The following is a 14,001-nucleotide window of genomic DNA, read 5'->3' on the forward strand; positions in this document are numbered from 1 at the left end:
GTCGCTGGGGTGGGGGTAGGGGCTGCAGGAAGGGGCTCCCTGAGCAGCAGCACCCGAGCTGAGCACCTTGGGAGGGGGGGTCTTCCAGACCCCTCAAGCCCATGGCCCAGGCAAAGGCTCCAGCTTTGATCTTGATGCTGGACCAGAGCACTGGTGTGGGCAGGGCGGGAAGGCAGGGGGTCTGGTCAGGACTCAGCACAGGAAGCCATGAGCCCATGTCCCATGGCACTATGAATGAGTGCAGTGGGTGGCCGCTGTGGGTGGGTGCTATGAATGGGTGCTATTGATGGGTGCTGTGGATGGGTTCCGTGGTTGGGTGCTGTGGGTGGGTGCAGTGGATGGATGTTATAGGTAAGGTGCTGTGGGTGGGTTCTGTGGATGGGTGCTGTGAATGGGTGCTGTTGGTGGTTGCTGTGGGTGGATGGTGTGGATGGGTGCTGTGGGTGGATTCTGTGGATGGGTTCTATTAGTCGGGTCTGTGGCTGGGTGCTCTGGGTGGGTTCTGTGGAAGGGTGCTGTGGATGGGTGCTATGGGTGGGTGGTGCCATGGATGGGTGTTATAGGTGGGGTGCTGTGGATGGGTGCTCTGGGTGGGTTCTGTGGATGGGTGTTGTGGATGGGTGCTGTGGATGAGTGCTCTGGTTGAGTTCTGTGGATGGGTGCTCTGGGTGGGTTCTTTGGATGGGTGCTGTGGATGGGTGCTGTGGATGGGTGCTATAGGTGGGTTCCATGGATGGGTGCTCTGGGTGGGTTCCATGGATGGGTGCTATGGGTGGGTTCCGTGGGTGGGTTCTGTGGATGGGTGCTGTGGGTAGGTGCCGTGGATGGGTGTTATAGATGGGGTGCTCTGGTTGGGTGAAGTGGCTGGGGGCTATCCTAGCGTATAGGTCTCACCAAGGTGTGCGGGCTGCCAGGAAGTGGGGTTCAGGCTCCGCTCTCTCTGTCGGGGCTGCTCTGAGACTTAGGACAGGTCTGACCCCCACATACCCAACAAGCAGGGATCCCAGCCCTGAGGTAGATGTCGCTGGGTGAAGAGCTGGAGCTCCCAAGAAACCTCCAGAAACTTCCACCTAGCCCAGGGTCCTCAGGGAAGGAGAAACAGGGTCTGACCCATTGCTCCCACCCCACCTTTCAGTCCCCGTGAAGGAGTCCCCCAGATGCACACACACTGCAGGAAGAGGGGGGTGTGCGCTCTTGCACATGTCCGTGCACATGTGTACCACTTGCATGTACATCCCACATGCACACATGCAGGCACGTGTACTCTTCATGGCCCACTTCCATCCCTCTGTCCCCATCCACCACCTCTTCCAGGAAGGTGGCTCTCTTCCTGCCGTCCTCCCCGAAAAGCCATGAGGAGGGCAGGGTCTTGGGCTCTGGCCTCCAGCACTCAGGGCTCTGCCCAGTCCCTATCACCTCTCCCCTCCCCAAGCCCTGCAGGGCCACGGAGCCAGAGGCAGAGCAGCCCACAGCATGATGGTGCAGAACCCGGGACCTGGGACCAGCTCAGCAAGTGGCTGAGACCCCCTGGGTGGGCCGTGGAGCCACTCATATAATCCTGCCTATCTCTCTCCCACTCCCACCTCATGGCTGGCTCAGCTGGGGTAGGGGAGGGGAGCATCACTGGGGAGAGCCAACGGGCTGGCACAGTTGGGCCAGCAAGAGGGCACCCAGAGTGCCCTCCCTGGAGAGGAGGAGGTGGCAGAGTGGAAGCTTCCAGAAAGTGGTCTCAGGGTGGGTCTGGAGTCTTCCTTTGCCAGCCTCACGACTCTCCTGCCTCCCCACTGTTGGCACTCGCTCCCCGCTGGCCTCCCGGTCATTGGTCACCGGCGCTGAGTCTGAGCTGGGTCCTCGTGGCCATTGAGGGGGTGTGGTGGGCTCAGAGGGGGGCGTCGGGCTCACGGCAGAGCTGCTGTGGGAATCGTGGTGGCCAGCGGCTGCTTGCAGGGGAGGCGGCCCTGAACGAGTACCTGAAGATCAAGACGGTGACCTTCGAATACTGAGGAGCTGCCCAAGGGCTACCCAAGAGGAAGCCACGTGCTCGCCTGCCTGGACCCACATGGACCCGCCCGGTACCATCTGGGAAACAAGGGAGCCCTGCTGCCTGCCCCTGTCCCCCCACTCTGACCCTGCCCACCCCCATCCTAACCACACCCTGCCCCCTGCCCCTGTACAGCCCCGCCCTGACCCTGTCCACCCCTCACCCACCCTGCCTCCATCCCTCCACATCCTGTCACCTGCCCCCTCCGCCCCCCACCGCCCCTGCCCCTCCCTGTCCAGTCAGAGAAGTCCTGAGCTCCACGGTCAGTGGCTGCGGGCTAAATAAAGGTCCTGAGCAGCAGCAGCTCCCCCCGGTGTCCGTGTACGTGTCCTGGGCGTGTCTTGGTGGTCTCCGGGGTCCCCTGGAAGTCCGAGAGGGCATCCCCATCTCCGGGAGCACCCGGCACCCTGGAGAGAGACGCAGAGAAACAGGGGTGTGGCAGCTGGGTGCAGTTTTAGGGGTGCAAGAGTCCCAGGGGTCACCCCTAAGGGAGGAAGCACAAATGGAAGCCTTAGAGGTTGGCACAGGCTCACGGCCCCCCTCACCTCCCTCCCCCACCAGCCAGTGCCCAGGAGGTGGAGCCATATGACCACGCCCCTGACCACACCCCCATTCCTGCCCCTGCCCCCAGGTCCCGCCCCCCTCCGTCCCTGCTTCCCGAGTCTTCCCCTGACCCGTTGCCCAGTTTTGGGACTGGGGCTGGCCTGGGGGCCGGGCCCTGCAGCTCCAAGCAGCCGATTCCCCGCTGGTGTCTCAGCTCCCGGGCCTCCACCTGGGCCCTTCATGTCCCATTTCTCTGTGATTCCCCTTGGCCTGGTGTTCTCCCTCTTCCTTTCTCTGTCTCTCTCCGTCTCTCTCTGTCTCTCTCTGTCTCTCTCTGTCTCTATCCTAGACCTTCTCACCCTGTAGGAGCGCACCCCTGTACCCCTACTCCAGAGGCCTCAACCCTACAATCTCCTTTTTGCCTGCTGTTGCCTCAGTTTACCCCTCTCGCCACACTCTTCTTGGCATTCCCACCCTCCACCCTTGCCTGGCCCTGATCCTCCGGCTGCACAGCAATTTAGGGTCCCCTCCTCCTTCTGGGGGTCCTCTGGCCATGCTGGAGGTGTCTCAATGGGGCAGAGCCTACCCTATAGGGGCCTTCCCAAATCCCCCACCCCCGGCGATGCCTTTGTGGCCTCCTGCCTTCCCTCATCCCTTCTACCAGGGAACATTGTGGCAGAGGGTCTGTGAAGCTAACAACAAGCTCTGAGCTCCAGTTCCCAGTACTAGCCAGTACTTTGACTTAGTCCCTATACTGACCTATCTGTCTCTTTTTGAGGGGGTGCTCTCAAGCAGTGCTCAGGAGGCTTGGGGGCCCCTCCCAGCAAGGCTCAGCCCATCAGTCCAAGTGGCTCGCTGCAAGAAGCCCAAGAACTCAGTGCTGGGGGCCACCAGGGCTGCATCCGGCGGTGCTCGGAGGACCACTGGTGCTGTGGATGGAAGCAGGGCCGGCTGCAGGCTGCGCATACTGGCTTCCTGCACACAACCCTTCCCTGGCAGAAGAGTGCCACGGGCCAAGGGTGCCCACGCCTACACAGAGCCAAGGAGCTGGTTCTCACCCTGGATGCCTGCTCAGAGCTGGTGGTCACGGCTTAGTTGAGATGCGCCTCGCTGGGCCCCCAGCCTCCAGCAGAATTCTCCTGGATCCTTCCCTCCTGAAGGGGCTTCCTAGGGATAACGTCTCGTGCTCCAGCTATTTTCCCAACCAAGTCCTCGGAAAGGCCAGCTGGGGCCCCCAACTCTACTGCCCTCTTCCTAGGCCTGAGCAAGGCCAACTGGGGCCCCCAACTCTGCTGCCCTCTTCCCAGGCCTGAGCAGCTCCCGCAGGACCAGGACTTGGCCCTCCAAGACCACCTATCCCCCTTCTGATGTCAGTCAGTGGCAGGTACCCAGTCGCCCCCAGCCTTTGTCCCTCTGGGTCACACACAGGTGCAGTCCCCAAGCTCAGGTTTTTTGATTCGCTGGAGCAGCGCCCAGGACTTGGGGAAACGCTCAGCAGAGATAGGACAAGAGGGGGACAGTCAGAGGAGGTGGTGATGGGGCGAGACCGGAAGGACCTAGAAGTTCTAACCCCACAGAGCTGGGGGACATTGACCTCCCGTGTGGGGGATGCGTTTAACCTGCACACCCTCCAAACCTGCACAGGGGTTATTCCTGGCTTTGCACTCAGGAATTACTCCTGGCGGTGCTCAAGGGACCATATGGATGCTGGGAATCGAACCTGGGTCAGCTGCATCAAGGCAAACACCCTACCCATTGTGCTATTGCTCCAGCCCCAGTCCTTTAAAGGTGAAAAGTCAGGCTCCTTATTGTGCCTCAGGGTCATGAGTTTATGACCTTGGAAGAACAGCATGCCAGACCCCAAGGGTATGGACATAAATGCCCAGACATCTGACCAGGGATATCAAGGATGGTTCCAGTCAATGTAACAAGATGTGTGAATCGCTCTGTTTCACTTCTGTACCTCCACTTGCTTGCTCAAGGCTGTAGGTGCACCTGGCCAGGGGCATCAGACACGCAGGCAGGCACCCAGGCACACAAGCAGGAGGACGTCGGGCTTAAAAACCGCTCCTGGAGAGTGATTGAGGCTCCAAGGCTCTTAGGCTTGTGAACCCTCAGTGCTGAGTCCCTTGTGTGAGCGTGTTTTGGTGTGCAAATAAAACCTTGAAATATCTGTCCTGGGGCTGGAATATAGCAGAGTGGGGAGGGCGTTTGCCTTGCACGTGGCCGACCTGGGTTCAATTCCCAGCATCCCATATGGTCCCCTGAGCACCGCCAGGAGTAATTCCTGAGTGCACAGCCAGGAGTAACCCCTGTGCATCGCTGGGGGTGACCCAAAAAGGTAAATAAATAAATAACAGGAGACACTTCTCATCATGTGACATTGAGTATGGCACTCACTCATGGTGTATATGGTTGTTCTCTTCTAGATTAAGAGAGGTTAAAAACATATAGCAATTAACCATCACTAATGGGCTTTTCTTGATTTATTTTCTAATAATTCTATTTGCCATTCCTTTAAGTTGTCTTGAACCTAGTGATATGAAATCAATTTATTATATGCCTGCCTGGGCTGGAGCCATAGCACGGCAGTAGGGCGTTTGCCTTGCGTGCAGCCAGCCTGGCTGAGCCGGGTTCAATTCCTCCGCCCCTCTCGGAGAGCCCAGCAAACTACCGAGAGTATCTCGCCCACACGGCAGAGCCTGGCAAGCTACCCGTGACGTATTCGATATGCCAAACACAGTAACAACAAGTCTCATGATGGAGATGTTACTGGGCCCGCTCGAGCAAATCGATGAACAACAGGAGGACAGTGATATGCCTGCCGAGTGTGTAGGCTGCAGGTGGGGTGGGGAACCTGGAGCTAATGGTTGTGGGGTTGATATTGAAATGTCATATGCCTGAAACGACTTTATTATGAACAACTTTGTAAATCTCAGTACCTCAATAAATATTACACGAACCAACAAACTTGCTCTTCGGGGTAGGGTTAGGGGTGGGCTTGGGGGTCTCTGCAGCAATACCCCTAGCTCTGTGTTTAGGCATCACTCCTAGAGATGCTTGAGGGATCGTCCGCGGTGCTGGGGATCAAGTGGGGTCCACCATGCACCAGGCAAGAGCCCTATCCACAGCCCTATCTCCCCATCGCCGCTACTGGGATCATTACGGAGGATTTTTATGGAAGTTTACAAGTAGAGTTTTCTTTTGTATGTGTTTGAGGTTTGGGTCACACCAGTGGTGCTCAGGAACTTTTCCTGGCTCTGTGCTCAGAGGATCACACTTTGGAAGGCTCAAGGACCGTATAGGAGGTGCCAGAGATTAAACCTGGTTGGCAGCAGACAAGGCAAGGCCCCCACCAGCTGTACTATCCCTCTGATCGCACAGGAGAATTTTAATCTCCTCACATCGACACCATCAGCTGTGCCCCCAGCCCCCCGTTCCTCTCCCATCTTTGATCCCAGTAGCGGCTGCGGGGTCCAAACAGGGCACGGGGCCAGGGGACCCCACAGCACTCAGGGCCCTTGTCAGGCCTGAGCTCCATGGAGTCACGCCCCCTGCTGGCCCAGTCCAGATTTTTCACGGAGGTAATTCAGAGAGCTGAAACAACAGTCAAAAGGAGGCAGTGGGCGTAGCGATAACACAGCGGGTAGGGCATTTGCCTTGCACGCGGCTGATCCGGGTTTGATCCCCAGCATCCCATATGGTCCCCAAGCACCGCCAGGAGTAATTCCTGAGTGCACAGCCAGAAGTGACCCCTGAGCATCGCTGGGTGTGACCAAAAAAAGGCAAAAAAAAAAAAAAGAAAAAAAGGGGGCAGTGCCAGTGACTTCAAATCCCTGCCTATCCCAGACAGTGCACAGTGCAGAGTGTCAGATGTGGTCCTAGCACAAATATGTCACGCCATATTTTTCAGCACTGGTGTGTTTCACATTTAACAAATCTGCACCCAAGTACGATGTAGTGGGGTAGGGGAGGGGTGAGGGAGTTGCCCCACACTGCCAAACTGTGTTAGAGTGTCCCATAATTCAATTCTGATGCCATTGACTGAGAAAGAATATCAGATTCCCCCAGTTTGGGACTCAACCTACAGGCTGTCCCCAGGTCTACTTCAGACTTGGGATGAAAGTCCTGGTTGTCACCTGGGCTCCAAAGCACTCCAAAGGTGGATGGTACCCAACCCCCCATCTGGGGTCAGTGCGGACCAGCAGCCGTCACCGAAGCCCGGCAGGCTGGAGGCCCCACAGTACCTGCTCCCTCGGCTTCCCCTGGACTGACCGCGGTTCATGGCCAGCAGCAAAATCAGCTCCTGGAGTTTCAATGTGCATCAGCCGCCTGTGGGCTCTCAAGGTCCCAAGCTCTTTCTGGGCTGATGGTATGGAGAATGGGGGGTGAGGGGGAGGCCCATCTCTTTAAAAGTGACATTCCTGGGCTGGAGCAGTACTACAGCGAGTAGGGAGTTTGCCTTGCATCGTCTGACCCGGGTTCGATCCCCAGCATCCCATATGATCACCTGAGCACCACCAGGAGTGATTTCTGAGTGCAGAGCCAGGAGCAACCCCTGTGCAATTCTGAGTGTGACCCCAAAAAGCAAAAAAAAAAGTGCCATTCCTGCTGGTAGAGGCATGGGGGGTGGGGGTGGACCAGCAGCCCCAGTCAGGTGGACAGACTGACCCCAGGCCCGCCGCTCCTGGATGTAACTTCCTGGGGGGAGGTTTGCAGACAGGCAGGGGTCCCCTGGTCTTCCGAGCACAGCACTGCCAAGCGTTCCCCGGATGGAAATAGCAAAGCCTGCTCTGCCAGGCCCCATCCAGCCACTCTGGCCGGTTCGCAGATTCTGTGATCCCACAGCAGGCTCAGAGACAGAGGCAGGGGCTAATTACCACCACAGCGTGCATGATTTTTTTTTGCTCATGGCTTTGCAGTTTGCAGGAGGCTTCCTAGTGATGCTGCTGCTACTCCCTGCCTGGAAATTATGCTTCACGCAAACGCCACATCCAGTAATTTCTTCTGGGGGCCCACTAATACATTTCCAGGCTGTAGAGGCATACCCCCAGGCCTGGTCCAGCACTTTGATGCCCCAGGGCTGGGCCTGCAGGGCTCACCCTGCTGGTCACCATCACCCTGCCTGAAGATCTACAGCACTGAAGTCCCCCTGAAGCAGCCCTGCGAAAGAAGGTGGGAGCTAGGATTGGTACCCCCCTGCCAATAAGACATCTCTGAAACTCCCAGAGGTGCCCAGGTGGACTGGATGGTGATCACATACCCCTCAGTGACACTTTTTACTGCCTTCCTTCCCCTGTCATGCCTCCTCTCTTCCAACACCTCAGTCTAGAGGTCACCCCGGGTGCCCAGGGGATACCCTAATATAGTGTCTGCACTGTGTGGGCCACACACTAGAAGAAGCCAGGGATGAAGAGAGAGTCCCCTCCCTTGGGGACGTCACAGGCAAAAATACCCTACCTAAGATTAGCAGCAGTGCGACCCAGTTAAGAGGCATTAGGGGATTTCAAGGAAAGAGGTGGAGGAGAGCATGTGCTTTGTGGCCCCATGCAGGGTCTGTGCAGGGCTTCTTGATGTACACATGCACCCCTATGGGGGCCCCGGTATCCCGAGGGGGTCACAGGTGAAAACCATGCCAAGTGGGGAGGGGGCCCAGCACAAGGCTAGGAGGCTGGGGGGTCCACAGGAAGGAAACAAGATAGGAAGGGGTCATGGCAGGGAAAGGGTTGAAAAACTCTTTTCATGGGGCCAGACAGACAGTACAGCGGGTCGGGCACTTGCCTTGTACACCACTGACCCAGGTTCGATTCCCGGCATCCCATGTGGTCCCTCAAGCACTCTGGAAGTAATTCCTGAGTGCAGAGCCAGGAGTAACCCCAGAGAAATACTGGCTGTCCTCCCAAATTTTTTTTTAAAAAGAAGAAAAGAAAAACTCTTTACAGAATGCACAGCACAGCCAGCCTCTGCAGGCACTGGGGTGGAAGGAGCTTCGTTTCTAGAGAGACCTCTGAGGACCAGTGGGCAGCACTGTCATGGGAAGAAACCGAGGTTCTGTGCTCCAAAGATCTTTGTGGGGTCAGATCTTGTACCTCTTTAAGCCATGTAGAAGTGAAGTGGGGGCTTGGCAAGCTACTCATTGCAAGGGCGTTTACCTAGCAGGCCATCCCTTGGTTCTGAGCAGTGGGCAGGCAGTAGGCCAGCCCTGGGCTGGGATTCCTGCCCCTGTGCTGAAGGCCTTTTGGCAAAGACAAGGACATCCCCAGATGAGTGTAAGGTGGATGCTGGGCCAGCAGAGAGATGGGCATGAGGATAGGTGTGGCCTTGTTCAGGGCCCCCACGTGCCCATGTCCATGTCATGGATGGGCATTTCTGTACAAAGCACCTTAGTACAAAATTTAAAGGTGGTTTTTGGTTTGTTTGGGGCTTTTTTTTTTGGCAAAAAAAAGTACAAAAATATATTGTACAAAATGAAATATTTTTATAATCGAAATTATTTTTATAGTTGTTAAGAAAAGAGACAAATTTAGGCAAATCCACCTTCCAGCAAGGGGAAGCCAAGGCTTTTTTCACTACCAGAGCCACTGATAACCCCAGGAAACTTCCCACTGACTGGCTTCATACTTCTAGGAGAGACTCAAACTATGGGAATGTTTCAAAAGCAGCTTATCAGGCAAGTATACTTAAGTATTAAAAGGTTAAATATGTGAGCCGGAGTACATAAAACTTGACCTGGGAGGGTGGAAAGATGGGTCCCAGAGGTAGGATAGAGTACCCTGGGACCCATATTTGTCCTTCCCGAGGCCCAGCCTGGTTTATGGCCCATCACCACATATGGTCCCAAGAGTGTCACCAAGAATGATGCCTGAGCACAGAGCCAGGAGTAAACCTTGAGTACCATATAGTACATGGCAAAGCACCAAAACCCAACACACACACACACACACACACACACACACACACTCACACACACACACACACACATAATTTAAAATGGTGTGTGTGTGTGTGTGTGTGTGTGTGTGATATTGATGGGGAAAATTACACCATGCAGATCTGCAGTCCCCCAAGGAGACTGTGGAGTGTTTCACTTCTCTAACCATTTCCATACTAACAAGTCACCTCTGCCCGCACACCAGCCCTGGAACCTTGAGGGGCGCCAGCCCTCAGACAAGATGATACCTGGCTTCTGGGAACAGCAAGTGGTCAATGCACCCCTCAAACAAGAATCTCCTTGTGTCCCCCTCTCCTCTCAGGGGGTTCCTCAGCCCCAGACCCGGTTTCCTTTGTTTGTAAACCAGGTCTGAGTGGCAGGAGTATGCGGGTCCACCGAGGATGCAAGTATTCGCTCCATTCGCTCCATTCATTGGCTTTGCAGGCGCACAACTTAGAACAGGATGTGACAGCTGACCCTAGGCCTTCCCACCACGCCGTCAGCAGCAACCGCCCTCCCGGGAGCTGTGTGTAAAGCTCAAACTTCCGAACTTCCCGCAGACCTCACAAGGTCTCTGAGGCTGGGCCCCGGGGACCTGGACCACCCCACCCCTCCCCGCCCTGGCCTCAGACGACCCCGCCCCAGACAGCCCCGCCTCCGACCGCCCTCGCCACGCCCCCTACGATTATACTACCTTCCAAGGACAGCCTTGCCACGCCCCTGACCGCTTTTGCCACGCCCCAGACCGTCTTCGCCACGCCCTCACTCGCTCTCGCCACGCCCCCGGACCGCCCCTGCCACGTCCCAAGCCCGTCCCCGCTAGGGGCGGTGCCCGCGAGGCTAGGGCTGGCCACGGTGGCCCGACCCTTCCCGCTTCCTCGCCAGCCTGCCTGAGGGAGGGGTAACGGTAAGCGCTGCCCTGCGCCCCACCCAGCCGGGGTGGGAGAGTGTATGTGTGTGCATCGGAGGTGGGATAGACCCGGGGAGACCCAGGGGGAACCCGGCGCGGGGATGGAGGGGACGGGGCTCTGGAAAGGGGTGAAAGCAGGCGCTACTCAAGTCCAGGTCTAAAGGGGGGCTTAGGGCGCGCGCCCTGCGCTGGCCGCGCCTGCCTCTCCCCCTCCACGCCCCCCCTGCCCCCAACCCCCCCACCCCCTCCCCCCGCCCAGTGCACCTGGTCCGGCCGGATAAGCTGCAGATCTGCAAGTCCCCAGGTGCGTCCCGGCGCCCGTCTTGCACAGACGCTCCTCCCCTGAGCTGAAACTGCAGGGCTTGGAGGGGATTGGGCCGCGGGCGGGGGTCCGCCGGGGTTGCTTGGTGCAGACGCGGGGCTGCGGGTCGGGGTGCCGCTCCGGGTAAGTCAGAGGACGGATACCCGTGATGGCACACATCGGTGATCGGTGAGATACGGGGATGGACGGAGTCGGTCATCAGGCAGCGGGCAGGGGAGGAAGGGGGAAAGGGCTGGTTTAGGGACGGGACGGGACAGCCCTGGAGCGATGGAGCGTCCAGGGGAGCGGGGTACTTTGTGGCGGTGAAAGGTGTCGTTACTGTAATTCAAAAGACTCTGAACGTTCATGTTGCTGTAACCGGTTCACCTCAATATAATAAAGAGAAAGTAACAACAGAAACTGGAACGAGGAACATTGCTCAAAGCGCTGGAGTTTTACAGGAGCCCGGGTTCAACACTCAGCAATGCGTGATTTTCAAGCACCACGAAGGACATCTCGTTCCCTCCCACCTAGCACCTAACTGGGGTAGTTCCTGAGCGCTGCAAGGTGTACTCTCTCCTCCTGCCCCTCCCCCCCCAATCATTAGAGAATGAGTAAAACTGGACAATATCAATCCCCCGTTCAAATCAGCAAGCCTGAAATCCAGCCTACCCCAGGCTCCATCTGCTCCTGATTTGGTAAGACAGGTCTGCCTGAGCCATGGGTCAGCTGGGTAGGACACTGCCTGCCCGGGTTCCATCCCTGGCCTCCTTGATGGCCTCCTGAGCCCCACCAGGAGTATCCCTGAGTGTAGAGACAGGAGGAAGCTCTGAGCAGTGCTGAGTGTGAGCCCAAAACTTAAAAGAAAAGAAAAGAAAAGAAAAGAAAAGAAAAGAAAAGAAAAGAAAAGAAAACAATGGTCTGCCTGCAGGACCAAGCTCTTGGCTCATTCACCCACTGTCACTCGTGAAGTCACGAGTCTGCAGTTTGGAAGGAACTGGTCAGCTCTCCCAGCCTCTGGTCTAGAAAGATAACCCGATTGTGGGGTGCCTCAGCATTTGGGGACACAGAGCCAAGATAACTGGCTGGCAGCAGGACAGATAATTTTCCTAGAAGGATTCCCTGTGACACACCCGAGCCTCTCAGCCTCTTTCCCTTCTCTCCCTTCATTTCCTCTTCTCCAAAGGACAGAAGTCCCCAAGCAGGACCCACACTGTGTTTGAGGCCGGACAAACGCCCAGGCTTCCAAATCTGTCAGAAGACCAGGCCGACACCGGGAGGTTGGGCCGAAATGAAGGCCCCCTTCCTGCCGAGGTGGATGCTGTGTCTCCCCAAAACCACCTCCTCCTGCCAGAAAAGGGCATCCCATGGTCCCTTCCTCTTACTCTGTGCCAGTCAGTCGGAGCGGTGGCCCCCAGGGGGATCTTACATTTCTGGGATCCCTGCAGGAGTTGGTTCAAGCGTCGTTCAGCATCCCTGGAAGCCGGAAGTGTCTGGGTGGGAGAATGTGTTCACGCGCTGCTTGGCCCCAAAGCACGAACCTGTTGGTTGCTGGGGTTCCTGCTGGGACAGGGGACAAAACCCACTTGCCTTTTGTCCACCAGGATGTAAAGCAGGAGGGAGGTGGCACTGACCCTAGGTGAGGAGTCCTCAGCCTCTCCTCCACCCAGGGGGCACAGAAGTGAGAGGGACATCCCTCTGCGGGGTGTGAGTCATAAGGAATGAGAAGTCCCCATCTCGGGAGCAGGCGTGGAGAGGGACTGGGTAGGGGGGTCTGGGGTCCGGGCAGGGGCCCACAGTTTGGGCATAGGACCGGAGTCTGGCCAGGCCCCATGTTGCCAATCACAGGAGAATGGAGGTTCCTGATCCTCCAGCCACCCCCCACTGAGGCCGTCCTACCTCACCGGACTGAGGCAGACACTGATGTTGGGTTCTGGGTTCTGGGTTCTGTGTGGCACATCAGTTCTGGTTTCTGGTCGCCAGTACAAACCAGGCACGACCCTGCAGGACACAGGAACGGGGTGGGGAGCAGTGATGCTGCAACAGTTGTCAGGGAGACCCCAGCTTCATAGATGACCTGATTGGGTGGGGAGGCCCAGAGCCCAGTCCCAGGACCAGAAAGTGACCCTTCCCCTTCCTATGCCGTTCTCCTTGGAGAAACTCAACCTCTGGGCCTCTTCGGGGAGAGAGCTCCTGCTTTGAAGGGTGTGGAGATTCCCGGGTCTTCTGATGGCTGCATCATATTTTGTTGTGTGTGTCTACCACACTTTCTTTTTTTTTTTTCTATTTTCCTACTTTATTTTTATTTATTTTTTAGAGCATTACAAAGCCATTCATGATTGGATTTCAGTCAGTGTTTCAACGCCCATCTCTCCACCAGTATACATTTCCCAGTACCAGTGCCCCCAGGTTCCCTCCCATCACCTACCCCCACTCCTTTCCTGCCTCTTTGGCAGACGTTTTTCTTCTCTCTCCCCACCCCCACTCTCTTTCTGTGTCTCCCCTTTTGGGCATTCACAAATCATCCTGTTATTCGTTGATTGCCTCAAGCAGGCCCCAGTAACGTCTCTTTCATCCTAGCCCTGAGATTATATTCAAGGCTCTTTAGGAGAATGAGACCCATCATTGTTACTGGTATTTGGCATATTGGGTACGCCATGGGGAGTTTGCCAGAATCTGCCATGTGGGCAGGCTACATTTGGTAGCCTGCCAGTTTGTCCAAAGTAGGAATGAGATAATAAGATGTTGCGCGGCCGCAAATGCGGCCGTGCGGTTCCAGGAGCTGGTTTTTATAGTCTCTGAGTCTTGGCCGTTGATGGGATTACATGGCGCCAGGGGGCCAGTTGGTGGGTGTGACCCCCGCCTACTGGAATTTGGAGGATCTGGGTGGGGGGTGCTCGGCCCCAATCCGAGTAGGCTTGGAGATCTCGGCCCCGGAACCCGCATAGCTTTGTCCCTCTGCCAGTACCTTCATGTGTGTGCAGCATGGTGGTGGCTGGTCCTGAAGGTCTCAGGCTGCTGGAGCCCTGGTCGGGGCATTATGGTTTGCAATATTGATACTGAAAGGTTATCAAGAAGATCCCTTACCTACTTTTTTTCCCCTTACCTACTTTTAATTCTGAGATCTTGTCCAGCATGATGATTCCCAACTATTATTATGATTCTGTTTCTTCTCTGGGCTGGAGCAATAGTACAGCGGTTGGGCGTTTGCCTTGTATGCGGCCAACCGGCCGAGCCGGGTTCGATTCCTCCGCCCCTCTCGGAAAGCCCGGTAA

At 56.6% G+C, this 14,001-nt stretch overlaps 2 protein-coding genes across 3 annotated transcripts in view; both read left to right on the top strand.

Moving 5' to 3' along the window:
• Positions 1-2,332, top strand: part of ALDH1L1 (aldehyde dehydrogenase 1 family member L1) — a 54,642-nt gene extending 52,310 nt beyond the window's left edge. The window contains exon 23 of the mRNA XM_056128967.1: positions 1,948-2,332. Coding sequence (XP_055984942.1) covers positions 1,948-2,003 — 56 coding nt within the window. The 3' untranslated portion in view covers positions 2,004-2,332. The remainder of the gene's footprint in view (positions 1-1,947) is intronic.
• A 7,971-nt stretch (positions 2,333-10,303) lies between these two features.
• Positions 10,304-14,001, top strand: part of SLC41A3 (solute carrier family 41 member 3) — a 38,344-nt gene continuing 34,646 nt past the window's right edge. The window contains exon 1 of one of the 2 annotated variants that reach the window (XM_056129671.1): positions 10,304-10,422. The gene's annotated coding sequence lies outside the window, so the exon portion shown is untranslated. The remainder of the gene's footprint in view (positions 10,423-14,001) is intronic. The other variant, XM_056129672.1, reaches the window with a different exon arrangement.

The sequence above is a fragment of the Sorex fumeus genome, unplaced genomic scaffold (genome assembly GCF_029834395.1).
Source record: "Sorex fumeus unplaced genomic scaffold, SorFum_2.1 ptg000072l, whole genome shotgun sequence".
NCBI classification, from domain to species: Eukaryota; Metazoa; Chordata; class Mammalia; order Eulipotyphla; family Soricidae; genus Sorex; species Sorex fumeus.